Source organism: Arvicola amphibius, chromosome 10 (genome assembly GCF_903992535.2).
Source record: "Arvicola amphibius chromosome 10, mArvAmp1.2, whole genome shotgun sequence".
NCBI lineage: Eukaryota > Metazoa > Chordata > Mammalia > Rodentia > Cricetidae > Arvicola > Arvicola amphibius.
In genome coordinates this window covers 59,211,496-59,231,510 of record NC_052056.1, presented here as the reverse complement: position 1 = coordinate 59,231,510, position 20,015 = coordinate 59,211,496, and the positions used below count along the sequence as shown (strand labels likewise).

The following is a 20,015-nucleotide window of genomic DNA, read 5'->3' as shown; positions in this document are numbered from 1 at the left end:
ACAATGTAATTTTCAATTGCTCAGAGATTAGGTTGCCAGCCTTCTCATTACAAAAAATTAATACATGAGGCAATGCATATCTATTAACATAATTTAGATATTGCACTACGCATACATAATTCAAAACATGTTATATGCAATAAATCATGCAATTTCTTTGTGGCTTGACTAAGGTCAGAGATGCTATAGTGGTTGAGCCAGCACTTCACCCTCAGAGCCGCGAGCAGAGCCACGGGCAGAGCCACTCTAGAGAAAGTGAAGACTGCTCAGTTGCTGGACATAGTTGTTCACTGTGTGCGTGGGCTTTTCATCAAAGTGTTCAAATACTTGTGGCACTGAATATATTTTTATAACTTGATTATCCTTGCAATATTATATTAAGTAAACACTTTGACAGAAAGGAGGAGAGGACAAAAATAGATAGAAGATCTGATACTCGCTCCTTATATCTGTTGGCCATGTGTAAACATAGACACTCTCTACAGTTAGTACCAAAAGAGAGGGTACGCTGGGTCACAGTAGTGCTTTATAAAGTTAAGTAATGGCATATCCTAGGAAACCCACTTACAATATTTTGCCAAATTAATCACTACATATATATACAGGATTTCCCTGTGCATCTTTGGAGCCTGTCCTGGTACTTGCTCTGTAGGCCAGGCTGACCTTGAACTCACAGAGATCCATCTGCCTCCTGAGGTGATTTGATCCTCCTGAGTGCTGGGATTAAAGGCATGCGCCACCACCGCCTGGCCCAAAATTAGCTATATTTTTTAATGCAAGATCAAAGATTTTATTACTGATGTTTATAGAGTAGCCAATTATAGGAAACTTCGACAGCAATGATGAAATCCACTATAGATCTTTGATAAATGTCAACTAGGAGATATGTGTAAATCTGTTTCCCACTTCACTTAACTGAACCAGAAAATCATTAAATATAATACTGTGATTTAAGAGTAATCTTTCCTTACTTGGTGTAACTTCTTTAGAATTGATCTGAGTGAGCAAATACAGACAGCAAGATAAAGGGAAATAGAATTTGTATAATAATCACTAGTAATGAAAACTATAATGGGTATATATTTGTCTATAAAGATTTTTAGTAATACATGCTAATAATCTTTTCAATTTAAAATGCTGTTTTTACTAACCTGTCTTTTATAGAGGACTCGGAAGTTCAGAGATTGGTAACAGAAGTAGAGGCATGCGTATCCGGGCTTTCAGCAGTGAGTGGCCGCACAAACATAGACGTTGAAATAGCGCTGGCCCTGCAGCCACTGAGAAGCGAGAATGCTCAGCTGCGGAGGTGAGACCTGCTCTTTAGTGTTTTGTCTATGGGTACAGGAGTTCCACAGCCAGTGCACAGATGCCGAGTGTGCTAGCTAGGAGCAGTGCTCCAATATTTATGCCTTTCCTTTCTCATCTTCCAACGGCATCTACATTCTTCAACTTTCTACTACCTCTGCCCACTAGGATACATTTTCTCCCACCAATATCCCTCATGTCACTTATTAGCATGTACCTAGGAAGGTGTACCTGCCTCATGTAGTTTGTGTGATAGTCTAAGTTTTTTACAGTAACAAACGTCTTGGTCACAGAAAAAGTGTAGAAAAGGGAAAAGATTCCTTCTACTTTACAAAGCTACTGTCTCAGTATGTTTTCCAGGGGACAGATGGGGACAGGGAGTGTGAATATTACGTGTCTTGGACCAGAAGTAGTCATTTCGCCGTCCTTAACATTTTGTAGTCTAAACTTAAAACCAGTCAAATGCTGAGTCGTAATACAATTGCCTACAATGTGTGGTCAGGGAAGAGAACCCGGATAAGGGTAAGCTGAGTGCTGGTAGCCCTGACACACTGAGACACTGGACAAAACTTACTTAAATTTTTAAATACTTTTTTCTTTTTAGCTCTATTAACTTACTGGAATTATATTCTTAATTTGCTTAAGAAAGACTTAAACCAGTGAAGTAATTTTGAAATGTAGAGGAAATCACCCATATAATCTCAGTATTGTTTTTACTTTGAGTGTTTCTTTGATGACCACTAAAGCTTAAGTCCGGGATCTGTTGTGCTTTGTACTGGGGTTCGTTTTCAAATGCTTCTGCAGCTCTGTATTGTGAATGCGCCCTGAGTGTTACCATGGGGATAGATGGGACTTGCAGGGACCTACACGAAACTTGAAAGCTGTAAAGGATTCCTAGTTGGAGAGTAGCTCAAAGTCATGGCTCTGTAGCACACAGAGATGACATCTAGTGAGATTTCCTTGCTTAGGATCCTTAAGAGGTCATTTCTGGATAGGATTGCTGCATTTAAATGCGAATAACACTGTCGTACTGTCACCAGTCCTGATCTGAGGGATCCCTGTAACAGTCAGTATTAATCTTTCAATATTAAAATCAGGATTAAGTAGTACGAAATGGATAGCAGTGTGTTTGTCCTGTGCTGGCTGCTGTTCTTCATAGGTGCCGTCGCTCGAGTCCCCTCAGTAGCTGTGTACAGTATTATGCTATTTCATTTGGAGAGGAGGAGACCAAGGCACAGAAGGGTATGGGATTTGCTGAAACTTGTGTATTTAGGAATTGAGGGAATCAAGGTAATTTGATTTTAGAGTCTCAGATCTTAGCTGTGGGCTTCTACAGTAACTCCATGAGGAAATAGACACTGGCTTAATTAAAGGTCACTCTTCAGGTGTGTTTTGCAGAACAAAAGAATAATACTAATAAGTGCCTATTATTTAAAAGAGTGATAATCCAGTAATTGGTTCTTAAGCATACCAGAACCTATCTGAGAACATTATCCACTTAGCATGTCTCCATGGAAATATCGTTGCTCCTCACTTCCGTCCCTCAGAACATTTCAGAATTGCTGGAGTTCATTTGTAAACCGCTCATGAAATGGAGGCTTACTCTTTAATTTGTAACCAGTTATTTTTAAGTTTTCTAAAGGTGACTTAGAAAAATGAACTTAACTGGTATCCATTTCTGATTAATTGACAGCAGAGATTTTTAGCTGTCTGTCCTTAGGTAAAAAAGACTGTAGAACATTCTCTTGCCACTGTTAGTTACTTGACTTTTTAGAGGATAAAATTACTGAAAAATGAATTTGTTAGAGTTCCTTAGAATAGGCTGAGGCTTCCAGTAGCCATGTGGGAATTTTATACTATTTTTATCTTTATTCGGAAAGAATAATTCATAAATCTCACTATAAATAAAAAGTAGAATGGGTGGACTTATTTAGAAGTGATTTTCTTTTTTTTTCCTTGTAGACATTTGTAAACTACATGTTTTTAACTAGAAACCTGATCCTTTCCCTTCCCACCCACCCCACACAACTTAGTGCATCGCCATCTTGTGGCGAAAAGAAAAACTGCTGGGTGCCTTGCTTCCAGTACTTTGGGCATTTTCATGTCCAGATCTTCTGCCATATTTGAAACACAGTAGTCTCTTATTTATTCTTTCTGTTCCCAACGCACAAGATATCTGTAATCTGTAATGTTTTGTTGACTCTAACTATAGGAGCCCTTAGTACATCTCAAAATATCCTTGATGGATTCAGAGTAGAATGTTATATCGTATTAAGAACCTTCAGTTTAGAGAGTACCTTAATATTTGTGAGGTGACTTAGGATTTATGATCACTTCCTGATTTCAGACTCAAATATAAGCTCATTAGAGTCTAGACGGAGCATAACAGTTTGAGAGCAAACGGGCAGAGTTGAGGAGAGGTGGTGGGAGAGCCAATGTGTGAAAATTTAGATTTATTCTGTTGTCTGGAGAAATAAGAGAGACTATTGCAGGCCACTCGAACTTGGGTCATATGAACACTGAATTATTGTATTGGTTTGGGGCTTTTGTGTTTTTTTTTTCTCCTTCCCATTTTAGTTTCTACTAACAGTCTTATTTCTTTTTCCAAACACTTTACATTTGTGTCTCATCGTCGTCCCTCGTCCCTTGATGTGTGTGGGGGGAGGTGTGGGATTCGGTGTTCTGGGATGAACCCTGTGGCTTTGCATATACTGTGTAAGCTTTCTACCACTGCTTCATACCCTAAGCTCAAGCTCAAAAATAATGTTTTGGAGGCCTGGGGATAAAAGTGCTTGCTGCACATGTGTGAGGATCTGCATTTGTATCTTTAACACCTACATAAAAATTCCATATGGGCCTAGTGGCCTCTAGCTTGGGAGATAGAGACGGGTCTGTGAGCAAGCTGCTAGCTACACTAGCAAAGTCGGTGAACTCTGGGTTCAGGTAGAGACCCTTCCTGAGCAAAATAGAGAACAGAAAAGACACCCAGCATGAACCTCTGGCTTCCACATGCTCATTCACACTGTAGATGCATATGCACCAGCACTTGCGCCTTCATTCATGTGAGCATGTACATATCACACACACACACACACACACACACACATACACTCACACTGTCCTCTTTTAAAATGTACTAAAAATGAATTGTAACCATTATATCATACCATATACAAGTTAACTTGCAAAGAATGACAGCACAGAAGCTGGTGGGTGTAAGCATAGGGAGGGTCCTATAGGGTCCTCTATCTTTTACTGGAGAAGATTTCTTAATAATCCCAAAATATAAACTAGATGAAGTAATTATATTGAAATTCAAAATTTCAAGTTTTGTTTTTTAAAAGTTTAAATACTGTTAATCCAAAATGAAGAGGCAACCAACAGACTTTGAAAGAAAAGTGTGCAAAACATATCTTACAAAGAACTTATATCTAGAATGAATACAAAACAGTTACAACTTTATGTTGTAGCTCTGTTTTTGTGTTGTTTTCAAAATGGGTAAAATATTTGAACAGGAACTTTATTACAGAAAGCACACAGAGCTGGTCACAGAAACACATACCTGCACTTGAAAGATGGAAGTTAGAAGCAAGGGTAATCCTAAATTCAAGGGAAACCCTACACAGGAAGATCCTTCCCTCTAAATAAATAAATATAAACAAACAAAACAAGGCTTGGGTTGAGGACGTGTGTGGCCTAGTAGGACATCTCTCGCATGGCATGTGTGAAGTGTAGCTGGAAGTCTTCCTGTCCCATCCAGTGTTGCTGGACCAGTTTCTCTCCCACCTGCTGGTCCCCACAGCTGCTTATAAAATAATCATTCGGAGGCTTAATATTAATTATAATTGTTTGACCCCTGGCTCAGGCTTCTTACTGACCTGCTCTACATATAAATGAACCCATTTCTAATAATCTGCGTGTTGCCACATGCCCATGACCTACCAGTAATGCTTTAGGATCTTACACCTCTAGCCGCTGCTGGCGTCTCCCTAACTCTGCCTTATTTCACCCTGTATCTCTGCTTGGATTTCCCACCTCTACCCTGCCATAGGCCAAAACAGCTTCTTTATTAACCAATGGTAATAAAACATTCACAGCATACAGAGGGGGCATCCCATATCAATGAAGCTTAGGGTTGTAATGCATGGAAATCAAATAAGAACACAAAAAGATAGTTGTCGTCATCAGCCACTGGGAACCTGCAGGGTAGGAGCGCAGTTGAACATCATGGCACCATTGGAATAGCAGCAATAGAGAGCAGCCATTATTAGCGAGGGTGAGGAGCCACCTTGGCTAGTAAGAATGTGAAACGGTAAGAGCACTGTGGAAACAAGTTTGGGAGTTTTTTAGAAATGATGCGTAAATTTGTCGAATGATCTAGCTAGTCCACTTTTCAGCATTTTCTCAGAAATGAAAGCACATATGTTCATAAAAACTTATATTCATAGGAAACAAATGTCTGTTGACAGGTGTTCATAGTGCTATTCAGCAATAAAAAAAGGAATTGTTGATACATGCAGCAGAATGGGTGAACTTGAGAATCGTTATGCTGAGTGGAAGAAGGCAGGATGTCAGCATATTTATTTCAGGATTCCATATCTATAAAACTCTAGGAAATGAAAACAGTCTAAACCATGGTTAGTTGTGTGTCCAGGAAATGACAGGTATGAAAGTGGCCCGAGGAAACTCCAAATGATGTGGATCTTACTATTGTGAGGGTTTTATCACACATATGATAAAATACACTTCAAGTATATGTATATTAGTGTATATAGGCTTTATCTCCAAACAGTTATGTAAAAGTAAGCCAATTAAAGAATATTTACTTAAATGTCATCTGTCTTTGGTTAAAATCAAATATATTTAAGTTGAACACATTTAAAATAGTATATGTAATATCCATTCCTGAGAGATTGTTTTTATTGTTATGAATTTTTAGTATTTATAAAACAGCAAAAATTTAAAAGCAGTGAATAAGAGAGAAAAGAGTGGTTACTGGTACAGTTGGACTTAAAGGAGTGTTTTCATCAATGTGGGAGGAGTTTCAGGGTACACCTTGGCTAAGACACAGGAGTCAGCCAAAGGAATGAAGCTGCAGGCGCAAAACTGAGAGGGGACAGAGAGAGAGAGAGAGAGAGAGAGAGAGAGAGAGAGAGAGAGAGAGAGAGAGAGAGAGAGAGAGAGAGAGAGAGAGAGAGAATGAGTTCTATGTACAGGCTGTGGAGACCAGATGAAGATGTTGAGCGCCTTCCTCAATGGCTCTTCATCTTATTCCTGTAAGATAGGACCTGGAGCTGAACCAGAAGACTACTGTTTTGCTAGGCTTGCTGGTTAGAGAGCCCCGGTCACTGGGGCTGAGGTCATGCACAGCATACCCACTCCCAAGCTCCACAAGCTCTCTCACAACTGTACCTTCAGCAGGCCCTCCACACCTTAGAAGGGCAATACTTAGAGAACAGGATCGGGGGTCTGAGGCTAGGAAAGTTCAAATTGGCTAATGTTTTCAAGGAGAAGAACCTGAACAGTAGCATTCAAAAAGATGATTAAAAAAAAAAAAAAAAAAGCATTTTCCCATACAAGGTACCTGCTGGTTTTCTGGAAGATACCAGGAGAGGTATTTTGTTTTATATTCTGGTTCATCACTCTGTTCTGCCTTTTCTAGATCTGCATGTTTTGTTATTGAGGTGAACCCTTTAGGAAAAAAAAATAGCGTTCTGTCTGCCGCTTATTCTTTTCTACTTTATAATGTGTTTTAGAGTTTTTTGTTTTTTTTTTTTTCCCCAGTGGTGGATATTGAACCCAAGATCTAGCACATGCTCCGAAAGTACACTTATCACTAAGCTAGCCCCAAGCCCTTTTGGTGATCTTTCTATGGCAGTACATATGTATATTTTATTATTTTTCAATGCATATTAGTATTTCATCATATGGATGAGCTATAATGTGTATCACATCTTAAGGTGTTTTCAGTTTCTCATCGAATATAACACTATATATCTTGTATATATCTGTAATGTTTTACAGGCTTTTGTATTTCTATAACTATTTCTCAGAGTAAGTAACCTATGGGTAAAACCAGCTTTCCAGAGATGGAGCGATGGCTTAGTGGTTAAGGGCATTTGCTGCTCTCACATAAGACCCAGGTTTGCAGACTCAGCACCCACATGACAGTGATAACCATCTGTGACCCCAGTTCCAGAGGGTCTGACACCTCCTTGGCCTCACTAGCACCAGGCACACATGTGGTGCACAGACATGCAGGCAAAACACCCATACACATAAAATGAAATTAATTTTAAAAACTATTCTGTCAAAGATATATGTTTTTTAGCTTGGATGATGCCAAACTGTTATCCAAATGGTTACAATAAATTCCTACTGACTGAGAAAATTCCCCTATATTGTCACTAATGAAGAACTATTTCCTTTTATTTTATATTTTGTAATGTATGAGTGTGTGTGCATGTGTGTGTGTGTGTGTTCTGTACATTTATGTATTTGTGTATACACCTGGAGGCCAGTAGTATCATGCCACTATGCCTAACTTCTCATGTGAACACTAGGAATCCAAACTCAGGCTCTTTGTTTCTGTGGTAAGCCATCCCCTATCCTCAAGCAATGCATTTCTTGGATGCTTCTTAATCATTTAGCTTTCTTAGATAAATTGCTTATTTTATCATTTTACAGAACTTCAATTCTAAAACAAGCTTCAAATTGTGATGTGTTTAAACTTTATATTCTCTACTTGATGGTTGTTGGATTTTGAGTCTTGCTTAGGGATGCCTTCCTTAGTTAAAGATTATTTATATTTTCTTATAAAATTCGTGTTGTTGGATTTTGTGTTATTGGTATATTTTATTTTCTTAACTCTATCAAGAATTAATACTTGTGAATGGTATTTGGTAAGGGTACTATCATTTTAGATTCAATAACTAAATCAAATACTTTAGTTCAAAAAGTTTCCGGTTCTGGAAAGATATTAAATACCAGAGAGTTTTTGCTTTGTGCTAATCAGTACCTACTTACATATTCTTGTTTGTGAAACAGGTACATATTATGAAAACAGTGTTGATACCAACATTCTGATGAAGTAGCTATTAAAAATGAACTTTTCCATCTAATAATGAAATTGCTGGAGGCATAGACTTATATGTCTCAAGTTGTTAGTGTATCACAGACGTGAAGCAGAAATATATCTGGTAGTTGAAACCTACAGGTATTTTAGTTGACACCAATGACAGTTATTTTTAAAGGTAAACTACAGTAGTAAAGATTCTGTATATGTATACACACAAGTATTATTTCAAAAGGGATGTGAAGGAAAAGATATGGAAAACAAAGGAAACAGCTGGACATGATGGTGTGATGTGGGAGAGTCTTCTGTTTGTGTTGATTTCATTTGTTAATAAAGAAACTGCCTTGGCCCATTTAATAGGCCAGCCCTTAGGTGGGTGGAGTAGACAGAACAGGAAGAAGGAAGTGAGGTAGATGCTTCAGGCAGTCGCCATAGGCAGTCGCCATGCCTCTCCTCTCCGAGATGGACTCAGGTTAAGATCTCTCCTGGTAAGTGACCACCTTGTGGTGCTACACAGATTACTAAATATGGGTTAAAGCAAGATGTGAGAAATTAACCGATAAGAGGCTGAAACTAATGGGCCAGGCAGTGTTTAAAAGAATACAGTTTCCGTGTAATTATTTTGAGTGTAAAGCTAGCTGGGTGGCGGGACGCAGCCCCGCCCCTCCTTCTACAATGGTGCATAAGTATTGTCCCAGCTCTTGAAAGGTTGAGGTAGGAGAATCCGAAGTTCAAGCCACTGTGAGCTACAGTACTGTGTTCCAGGCCAGTCTTGGAAACTGTGGGGCCGGGTTATGGTGTCCTGAACAGTAGTTCTGCAACTATCTGTCTTGGTGGTGCAGATCTGTAGTCCAGCTGCGGAGGCAGGAAGATTTCAAGTTCAAGACTAGCCTTGGAAATTTGATTGAGACTTTGTCTCGTGTGTGTGTGTGTGTGTGTGTGTGTGTGTGTGTGTGTGTGTGTGTGTGTGTTCTATGGATATAAAAAGTACTTGGGGGGTCAGGGTCTGCTGTGTTCAAAATGGACCCCTGAATAGTGTGTCTTTATTGTTTTGTCCATTTAGATCTTGTGTTTGGTTTGGGATTTGAGATGGACAGGTGATGATAGTATTTGTCTTTTTTGGTAAATGTATGTATTTTTGATAGGGTATCAGATATATACTGTAAAATGAGTTTAGGATTTTTACAAGTCTTCATTATTTCCTTTAGGCAACTAAGAAGTTTGAGCCAGCGTCTCAGAGAAGAAGAGAAAACTCCAAAGGCACCTAGTAACCTTGAATGTAGGTAAAAGAACTTTAAGAAATGAAACAGAAGTCCTTGTTACTCTGGAAATGTTGGTGCAGACTTGTGCTTTCTCAATTACTTTGTCTAAGTGGGTTTTCTCTCTTTATCAACTTTAAAATTAGGAATTTAAAACAGTTACTAAGTATATTCTTAAGCCCAGGACTCGTGAGGTAGGAGGATTGCCACATTTTGAGGTCAGCCTGGGCAGACATATCGAGTACTACTCCAACCAGAAGTGTATGCAGTAAGACCCTATCTAGAAAAACAAGTTAATAAATATGGATATATCTTAAATAACCACATAAGTATTCTTCTTGTTGACTCTCCTGTATTTAAGGTCTACTGAAAGATTCTTGGGTACTTTCAGCCTTTCCTACAGTGTGAGCAACAATGAAGTGAAAATCTCTGTACCAATGTCTGCGCATACATACACATTTTACAGGGGAAATGAAGATCTCTGTACCAATGTCTGCACATACATACACATTTTACAGGGGAAATGAAGATCTCTGTACCAATGTCTGCACATACATACACATTTTACAGGGGAAATGAAGATCTCTGTACCAATGTCTGCACATACATACACATTTTACAGGGGAAATGAAGATCTCTGTACCAATGTCTGCACATACATACACATTTCACAGGGGAAATGAAGATCTCTGTCCCTATGTCTGCACATATATACACATTTTACAGGGGAGATTTCTAGGAAAATTGATAAGCCAAAATGTATATATAGTGACTGTTATGACAGATATTGTCAAATGACCCCTCTTTTTTCTGATGTTTTGTTCTAAATGGGGGTCTTACTGTGTTGCTCAGACTATTCTTCGACTTCTTGGCTCAATTGATCCTCCATCCTTACTCAGTTGCTGGAATTACAAGGTGAATACCAAATTGTCTTTATGGATCACAGAGCTTCACAGAGAAAAACAAGAGCATAAGAACAGATGAGAATGATTTTTAATGTTCTTGGAGTTTTTTCTTGAGTCTAATATATGTGAGAAGTACATTGATGCCCTAGAAGTTTTTTCAATTTCTGAATGATAAAATATTTTCAAAAAGTATCAGCAGAAAAGGGAAAAGCTCTTTTGTAATATATGACATAACAGACTTATTTCTTTTAATGTATAACTCTCTTGCAAAGCAGAGAAAAATCCAAGCAAGCAACAGAGTAAGCATTTTTCAAAAATGCCTAGCTTCAGAGTAATTTATGGTAAGTCTTTCTGGTTCTGCTGTTAACAAGGGTGTGGGTAGGAAGAAGGCCAGAGAGGAGGCCATACGGAAGTGGGAATCAGCAGTTGCCTCTCTAAGTGGCTTATCTCTTTGTATTCTCATAATCATTTACCTTGGTGTACTTCTTCGGAGAGTATTTATTACTGTTTATGATAACTTGCTTACTACAAGCTCCATGAGAAAAAGGACCTTGTCTGTGTTGCTCACTGCTGCATACCCAGATTCTATTAGTGACTCATACACAGTAAGCATTCACTTAGATTAGTCACTGTATTAGATAAACAAAATGTTGCCATATACTTTCATGTAATTTCATTTATTCTTTGAGAATTTTATGAATATATACCATGCATTTTCATCATTCCTACCCCTCAATACCACTCTTCTGACTCCCAGGAGACCTCCCAACACATCCCCTGCCCAACTTCATGCCCTCTTCTTTTCTTAAAAACCCCACTGAGTTGAATTATTGTTGCCTCCAAGTGTGTTGCTGTGTGGCCTTCTATTGTAGCATAGGCAGCATACCGATGGCATTCCCCCAAAGAAAATGACTCAGCCCTAGGGATCCATCAGCTACAAAGAACTCCTCCATTCGGGCAGGCCTGCAGTCCTTCCACTATTAGGGTAGGGTTTTGACTGGTTCGGCCTTATTCAGGTAACCATAGCTGCTGTGAGCTCGAGTGCAATGCCCATGTTGTGTTCACAGCATTCTTCCCCATCCTCTAGCTCCTGGTTCTTTCTGCCCCTCTTCTGTGTTCCCAGAACCTGGGGAGTGGGGTTAACATAATTGTCACATTTATGTCTGACATTCTGAGTCTTTTATTTCCAGCACTTTGACCAGTTATGAGTCTCTGCATTGTTTCCCACTGGAAAAAGAAGTTTTTCTGACCACAGCCATGAGCAGCATAGATCTATCAGTATAAACATAAATCTTCAGAGGATAGCTTGACAGCATAAGCGTTTAACAAAACAATAATAAACAAGTTCCCCTTAGGGCCTATGACCTCTTGCATCATGAGGTTTACCGTACGAATTCCCTCCTGTATAGCAGGGCTCAAACCCAATCAGACAGTGGTTGGCTGCCTCCATCACAGTTCGGCACTCTTTAGTGGGCACGTCTTGCCTAGCAGATCAGCACTGTGGCATATACCAGGACCAGTTGTAGGTATGACTGCTGGTGTCTCCTCCCCTACCCGAGTTTGTGCATTCCCTGGGGTTTCTCTTGTTCATCTGTAGTCTTACTCTATTGTGATCAGATATATAACTGTAGGAATTGTTTGAGTCTTCCTATATTTGTCAAGAGTTGTTTTGCATCCTAATACATAATCTATTTTAGAGAACTTTCCATGAGCTGCTGAGGGAAAAAATGTGATTTCTATAGTGTTTGGGTGGGATATTCTGTAGATATCTGTTAAGTTCATTTGACCTGTAATATCAGGTATTTCTGTTAATTTTTTGTCAGGATGACTTAACTGTGAGTGTGGGATACTGAAATCAGCCAGTGCTATTGCAGTGGGATTCATTTCTGACTTTACATCTAGTTTTATGAGGTTGGGTACACCAGGAATCCAGGGACATACATTTAAAATCTTAATGTCCTCTTGATTGATTGTTCCCTTAATCAGGAGGAAGTAACCTTTATCATTTTTTTTTACTAGTTTTGGTTTGAAATCAATTTCGTCAGGTATTAGAACAGTGACCCTTGTTTGTTTTCTAGGTACGAATTACTATTTATTTATACTTTGTTCCATCTCTGTTATCATAAGGTAGTGTCTGTCTTTTGTGGTGAGGTGAATTTCTTGGAGGCAGTACATAGATGATTCCTGCCTTTTGATCTAAATCCACTAGCTGTGTCTTTTGATTACAGAGTTGGCTCTGCATTGGTATTCAGTTGTTTTTGGAAGGTATGTATTGATTGCTGCATTTTGTTGATTTCGTTGTGTTCAGTTTTTCTTCCTTTGTCGGTTATTACTCTAGCATGTGTTGTTCTTTCTTGTGACTTCATAGGTAGAATTGTGTTTTTCTTCAAAGACTCTTTCTAGCATCTTCTCTGGAATCAGCTTAGTGGTCATAAATTCCTTTAGTCTATTTTTATCATGGAAAGTTTTTACTATTTTTTCAGTTATGACAAATAATTTTCTTGGTGAGTAATCTGTGTTGGCAATGCTATTCTTCAGAACTTGAAATTTAGCTTTTCAGGCCCTCCTGGCTTTTGATGTTTCAGCTGACAAATCTGCTACTCTGATGGGCCTGCCTTTATATATGACTTGGTGTCCCTTTCTTGCTGGTGTTTCAGTTGTTCTTTATTCTGTATATTCAGTATGTTTACTCTGTTTTCTGTTGCTGTGATTAAACACTGACCAAACCAGCCTAGGGGAGGAAAGAGTGTACCTGACCTGTGTACCTGACCTGTGCTTCCAGGTCACACTCCATTACAGAGAGAAGGAGGTCAAGGCAGGAACCACTGAAGGAACCCTGCTCTCTGGCCCATTATTAGCTAGCTTGCTTATGTAACCTAGGACTACCTGCCTAGGGAATGCCGCTGCCCACAGTTAACAAAACAATCAAGACTGTCCCTCACAGACACATCTACAGGCCAATCTGATAGACAATTGCTCAGTTCAGATTCTCTCTTCAGGTGGTGCTAGGCTGTACTAAGTTGACAGTTAATGTTTATTAGAAAAGTGCTTTAATTGTAATCTGACAAGGGGAGGTTGTTTCCTGTTCAGTGTTTTAAGTAACTTTTTTTTTATCTGGATTTGAATCTTTTCCCAATTCTGAGAAAATGTATTTTTCTATGCAAGTACAATGAGATTCTTCTTCTGTGCCCATTGCATGTGGATGTGGTCTTTTCTCAGTGTCGGGTATATCTTGAAATCCCCATGGTGCCTTGTTATTTTATCTTTGTCCTTGCTGAATTGTTCCAAGTCTTCTACTTTGTCTTCAGACTCCAGTGTTCTGTCCTCTTCTCCATCCAGTCTGTTGCAGAGACTTTCTGCAGAGCTTTTTGTTTGATTCACTGCTTCTGGTTTTATTTTCAGCAATTCAGAAAGGGTTTTCTTGAACATTTCTCTGTGTTCCTTTTTGCTATTGTTTGTGTTTTTGAGCATATTTAAAAGATTTTATTCTTTATTTGTGTGTATGTATGCACGTGTGTGTGTGTGTGTGTGTGTGTGTGTGTGTGTGTGTGTGCGTATGTGCATGTGTGTGTGTTCATGTGTGAGAGTACTCATGGAGGCCAGAAAGGCATATTGGGGTTGTAAGCCGCCCAATATGGGTGCTGGGAACCAAATTCTTGTCCTTGAAAGCAAGCATTCTTTAATGGCTGTTTTGCCAATCCCACACATAATCATTATTTTTAGTTCTTTTTTATAGATTTCATCAGATGCCATTGCTGTCGGAACAGTAATTTTTGGAGAAGCTGTTTTGTCTTGGATTTTTTGTTTGTTTCTTATGCCACAACACTGAGGTTTATACCTCTAGTATTATTTTGTTGCTTGGTTGTTTTTTGTCTGTTTCTGTAAGCTGTATTTTTTCAGTTGGAGGATTTGCAATGTTTAAGTGGTCCTTATATAAGGTAGAGTTGAGTGTGTAGTTCAGAAAATAATTTCTCAGTCTCGGAACTCAGGGTTGCTAGCCTTATGGAATGACTTGCTGGCGTGGTTGCACAGTTGGAAGGTAAAGTCTTTGGATCCTTCTGACTCTAGAGGGCTCCAGTGCTGCTATGTGGGAGAGGGGAGAGTGCCATTGGTCTCTGCAGCCTCAGCCTTCTTGGAGTTCTGGCAAAAGCAGGAGGGGAGCTTGTAAGTTTTCTAGTAGTGTCCTGGACCCCTGCACTCTGCTGTGGTTCTGCTGTGGTTTGTGTGGTGCCTGTGAGGAGCACTTCCCTTGCAGCTTCCAGTAAGCCAACTGGAAGGACTTCCGATTGCGCTTGCATCCTTGGTTTTCCTGCCTGCTTCCTTGCAAGGTTTTCCTTAGGCCATTTACAGACCTCATCTCTTGAAGGCAAGGGCTCACGTGTATTTTGTTTTTTCCGCTGTTTTCTTTCACCACATTTCGGAGTCTTCCAGACTTCCTTACATGGAAGTCTACGTGCACTTTTACAGCTCTGACAGAGACTGGTAGATCTGTGGGCTGACATGAGCAGTCTACAAGGGGAAAGGTGTGGAATTAGCAACTGTGGGATAGTATGATTCTTTTGTGTTTAAATATACATTTATGTAAATCATTATCAGCATAAGTATTTGCTAGTAAAGTAACCGAAATTAATAGTGTACGATTCTGGTGTGAGAGCTAACGGGGGATAGGGAGAACATATTGAGAATTTTTTGGTGGCATCTTTGGCATTTTTGTGGAGTTTGAGATAATTATTTGCAGATGTACTATTAATTTGTTTTAAAAGGTAAAAACAATGTATAACTAAAATATCGATTGGAGAAGACATTTATTTTGTAAGATGTATTTAATATTTACATAGCCTTATTGTGCATAGTTACTGTTGAGGAAAATCAGTGGACTTACGGGCTTTTCTTTTTTTTCCTAAAAACAGGTATTTTGGGGGCATGTTTTAAAAACTGGGAAACAACTGTTTGATGTGTTTATCTTACAGTGTTCTCCCTACAGTCGTTGAATATGTCACTGCAAAGTCAGCTGCAAGAGTCACTGAAGAGCCAGGAGTTACTACAGAGTAAAAATGAAGAACTCTTAAAAGTGATAGAGAACCAGAGAGATGAAAACAAAAAATTTACAACTTTGTTTAAAGACAAAGAGCAAACTCTTGTGCAGAATAAGCAGCAGTTTGACATTGAGATGACGAGGGTAAAAATTGGTGTGTATTTGAACTGTAGCTACAGTCTCTGTTTCTACAGCAGTAAGAAAACTGAGGTTGCTTTTGTTGTTGCTTTAGAGTTGGAGGATGCCTTGGCCAGTGAGAAGAATTCTCGGTTTAAATTAGAGACTGCAGAAAAGGAAAATCAGATACTGGGAATAACACTACGCCAGCGTGATGCTGAGGTTGCTCGACTTAGAGAACTAACCAGGTAAACTCGCTTCCTGTGAGATAACCCAGGCCTCTTATTAGAAGTCTTTATAAACCCCCAAGCCACAGACCTTTCTTCCTCCTTTTTCCCCGATAGTTTCCTTTACCCCCCCTTTTAATTTCTAATGTGTTGGTCTATTTCACTTTAAAGATTCCAGACTTGTATAAGGCCTTTTTTAAACCATGAGGTTGTAGATTATGGGGAACCAATTGATGCCAGTGAAGTAGTGGAGCTCCCTGGCTCGGACACTGAGAGGCCTGAGTGGACTCTCAGCCGTGCTGCATATTAGCAGAGTAATCATGTGTGTGTTATTTAACCATTAAAGCTCTGTCATAAAGTTGTCAGGGAACCACAAAATAGTCCGTGGTGTGCATCTAACATGTCGAGTCCTCATCCACATGATATTGGGTACGTCTCTTAACCTCTTTGGCTTTCTGATTTTCATTTCATCAGTAAAGTGAGAGACTTGACCACAGGCTCTAAATATCTTCATTCTTTACTCAGTCTCTTTCCAAATAAATAAATCTATCTTATTTTTTATACTTTTATAGAAACCTTACAAAAATCAGGGTTTTTTTTTTTTTTGAGACATTTGGTAATCATTGGATTTTCAAGTACTTTTAAACATTTCAGAGAAGTTAGTAATTATAGGCCAGAAAACCAGTAGCTCTTGACTATTCCTCTAGTGATCCTGGAAGCTCATCATTCCAAATGATTCATTTTTAATTATAAGCTTTTTGGGAACTAGATGTCTGTTATATATAAATTATATGTTATATATAATGTGCTTAGTTTATGAATATACTTAATAATTTAATATAGAAATTCTGCTTTACTTTAGCATACCTCTTACTAGGCTGATTTTTTTTTTAACTCAAAGGTTCAGTTTGCAATGTTGCCCAAGAATAAAATATTTCTATACCTTAAGAAAAAAATTGTGAGCCTTTCCCTTTAGGTATGATAGTAAATTGGTATAAATCAAGATCTTTTGTCATTTGTTATTGTAATTTTCTGTTGTCAAAGCCTTTCAACACTAATTTTCATACTTGCTTTAAGTCCTTCTTTTAAAGGATAGAAGCATTAGAAATGAGCTAAGAAATTGCATAAAACAAACAGTAGTGTTCTTCTTGGCAGAACTTTACAGAACAGTATGGCGAAGCTGCTCTCAGATCTCAGTGTGGACACTGCCCACTGCAAGATGGGGAGTAACCTCACCAAGTCACTTCTGAATATTTATGATCAGCAGCTTCAACAGGACCCAGCCTCTTCTCACACGTCCATAATGAGCTACCTAAGTAAGCTAGAGACGAATCACAGTTTTGCTCACTCAGAGCTCCTTAAAAACGAGAAAGCCACAGAGCCGCACAGGCTCTGTGAGAACGTGCTGCCTGCACAGGGCCCTCCACAGAGTGACACCAGGGCAGTGGGTGGGGGTCCTGCACCTGGAGTGGCTTCTACTGCTGTGGTAGAGGATTCCGATACAGAATGTGAAACCATCGCTTTGACAGAAGATGAGTTTAACGTGGATGGTACACTTTATATTCCTTTTGCAAGAAGCACTTCTGAAAAGCAGCCGTCACTTTCTAAGAGACTGTCCCCCCAGCCAATGAGAAGTGTTGCTACAACACAGCTAGCCAGCGGCATCACACCCACCTCTAAAAGAGAACCCATACTGTGTGCACCTGCAGCTTGTTCTTCACGAAACGAAGCAGAAGATGCACCTGGGAGACTTCCCAGCCCATCTGACACAGAGGACATGCAGCTCCTCAGGAAAATAAAGGAAGCGATTGGTAAGATCCCTGCCGCTGCTGCTGTCGCTGCCCAAGCTGAGCACCCAGAGGTACAGGCCACACATCATGGGCTGTCAGCTTGTCGTAGCCCTGTTGTCCCAGCGAAGGGCAATGTCGTCAGTGATATCAGCTTCCTAAATTCCGACTTGACATCAGACTGGAGCATCTCCTCTTTCTCAACGTTCACGTCTCATGATGAACAAGACTTCAGAAATGGCCTGGCAGCTTTGGATGCCAACATTGCTCGACTCCAAAAGTCCCTAAGGACTGGCCTTCTGGAGAAATGAGTTTGGAAGAAAACTGACTGGGTGCTTTTTTTTAAATAGTAGAATTTGGCTACATTCATAGTATATTTTAGGTTTCCTTACAGAGAACATTTTATACTATTAATTATGTATGAAATAATAATGGAATAAATTTATTATTGCACTGTTTTAACACCTGAAGCTTATAAAAACAAATTCTCTAAAGAAATTAACAATTGCTAAGAGAAGAAAGTTGTGTCTAACTAAGCAAGTGTCGTGTGCCTCACTGTGTCACAGAGAGAGTCTTCGTGTGGAACTGCCATGTCCGTGGTGCGGGTACCGAGGACTGCGACTGTCCAGAAGGATAATGGGAAAGGAGCTGGCAATTAAAGTTTCCTCTCTGCTTTGGAATATCTGTTGTTTGTATGTGAGTGATAGTGTGCTTATACGTGGGATCCTCTGGGTTATAAACCATGGTATTGATGACGTGCATTAACATTTCTGAGAGAAAGGTGCCAGTATACCCACCTCATACAAAGCTTTGGTTGGTCCAGGGAAATATAGGTGATATCCTAAATGATGATCCCTAAGTCTTGGACGTTTTATTTATAATTTTCCTAAATGTACATTTTAAGTCCTTTCAAAAATAAAGTCAGACTAATCAGGTAATGCTAACAACCAACTTTTACCTTAATAATTTTATTTTTTAGTAAGATTTGGGTTTTTCTTTACTGTCTTTGAAAATGACGGAGTTTGCAAATCTCGGCACTGGTGGTAATTCTGCTTCTCTGGCCCAGTTTTTCCCCATCATTTAGCTGAGAATGTTGTTCTGTGGTTAACATGAACTGTGTTGCCCTCTCTGCTTTTCAGTACCAGCCCATTGTCCTATCTTGCCATATAGCCCAAGATGACCTCACACTTCCATCTTCCCACCTCAGCCTGATGCCGTGATTACAGATGTGCAATGGATGCACCCACACTTCCTAACTGCCTGCTGTCACCTCTCTGTGTAAACACCTTTGACCTCTTAGAAGCTAAGTCTTGTGCTGTCGGTAACTCTTGGTACAAGTCACCTGTCTGGTGGAGCTGATTTTGGTACTTGGGCATTCAAGCATTCTGCCAGATCCAAGATTCCCTCCTGCTGTGTTTTCATAGTGCTGCAACCTCTGAAGGACCCTGATAGACTCTTTAATATATCCAGACTTCATAGAGGGTTTTGTTTTAGGTATGAATTTATTAAAATGAGTTGTAAAGTATTGTCATAGACTTGTTCATCAACATTTTAAGCATACTTACTTTCAGTGTTCCTAAGTTAATTTGTTTACTTATTTGGAGTTAATAGGTCACAGCTCTTCATCGAAGTTCAGAAACACAAAATAATATAAAGAGGAAAACCTGGGTCATCTTTCTGCTCTCAGGTGTCAACTGTTACTCACAAACCCAAGTCAGTTCGGGGGCCAGTTAGATGGCTTCCCCAAAGGTGAAAGGAGAACACCAACGTTGCGAGTTGACCTCTGACCTCCGCCTGTGCGCCATGGTAGATCCGTGCCCACACACTTAAACCCTTAAGCCCTTTGCTATGACAGTTCTGAATATGCACAAGAAAAGAAGTGTTTCTCTTACTATACACGGACACCACCTCATTCCCGTGATCTCAGAATGCATAGGGACTTCACCTCACCAGCAAGCAAACAGTGGGTTCTGCAGAAACTCCAGTCCAGTTCAGACACTGTCCCTGGGGGAGAGTCAATAGATTGTGGTCTCAATGCCAACAGACTTTGAACATTAAACACCTTCAGATGCTAGTCACAAGTTCACCACTGACTGAGCAACTGTACATCAGGGTTCCTATGAGCCCCTTAATAGACTTGATCAGTGTGCTGGTGAGTTTTTGTCAACTTGACATAAACCTAGACATTATCTGGGAAGAGGGAATCTTAATTGAGAAAATGCCTCCATAAGATTGGCCTGTATGCAAGTCCATAGGGTATTGTCTTGTGCCAGGCTTTTACTTTTGGGTCACCAACCAGCTCTCA

The 20,015-nt window shown here is 39.6% G+C and overlaps 1 protein-coding gene across 3 annotated transcripts in view; it reads left to right on the top strand.

The window, feature by feature from the left end:
• Positions 1 to 19,235, top strand: part of Ccdc14 (coiled-coil domain containing 14) — a 37,667-nt gene extending 18,432 nt beyond the window's left edge. For 2 of the 3 annotated variants that reach the window (XM_038346511.1, XM_038346512.1), the window contains 5 exons: positions 1,165 to 1,306; positions 9,589 to 9,659; positions 15,515 to 15,733; positions 15,812 to 15,944; positions 17,079 to 19,235. In XM_038346511.1, the coding sequence (XP_038202439.1) occupies positions 1,165 to 1,306; positions 9,589 to 9,659; positions 15,515 to 15,733; positions 15,812 to 15,944; positions 17,079 to 18,021 (1,508 nt within the window). In that variant the 3' untranslated portion in view covers positions 18,022 to 19,235. The remainder of the gene's footprint in view (positions 1 to 1,164; positions 1,307 to 9,588; positions 9,660 to 15,514; positions 15,734 to 15,811; positions 15,945 to 17,078) is intronic. The other variant, XR_005287240.1, reaches the window with a different exon arrangement.
• Positions 19,236 to 20,015: the final 780 nt, after the last annotated feature.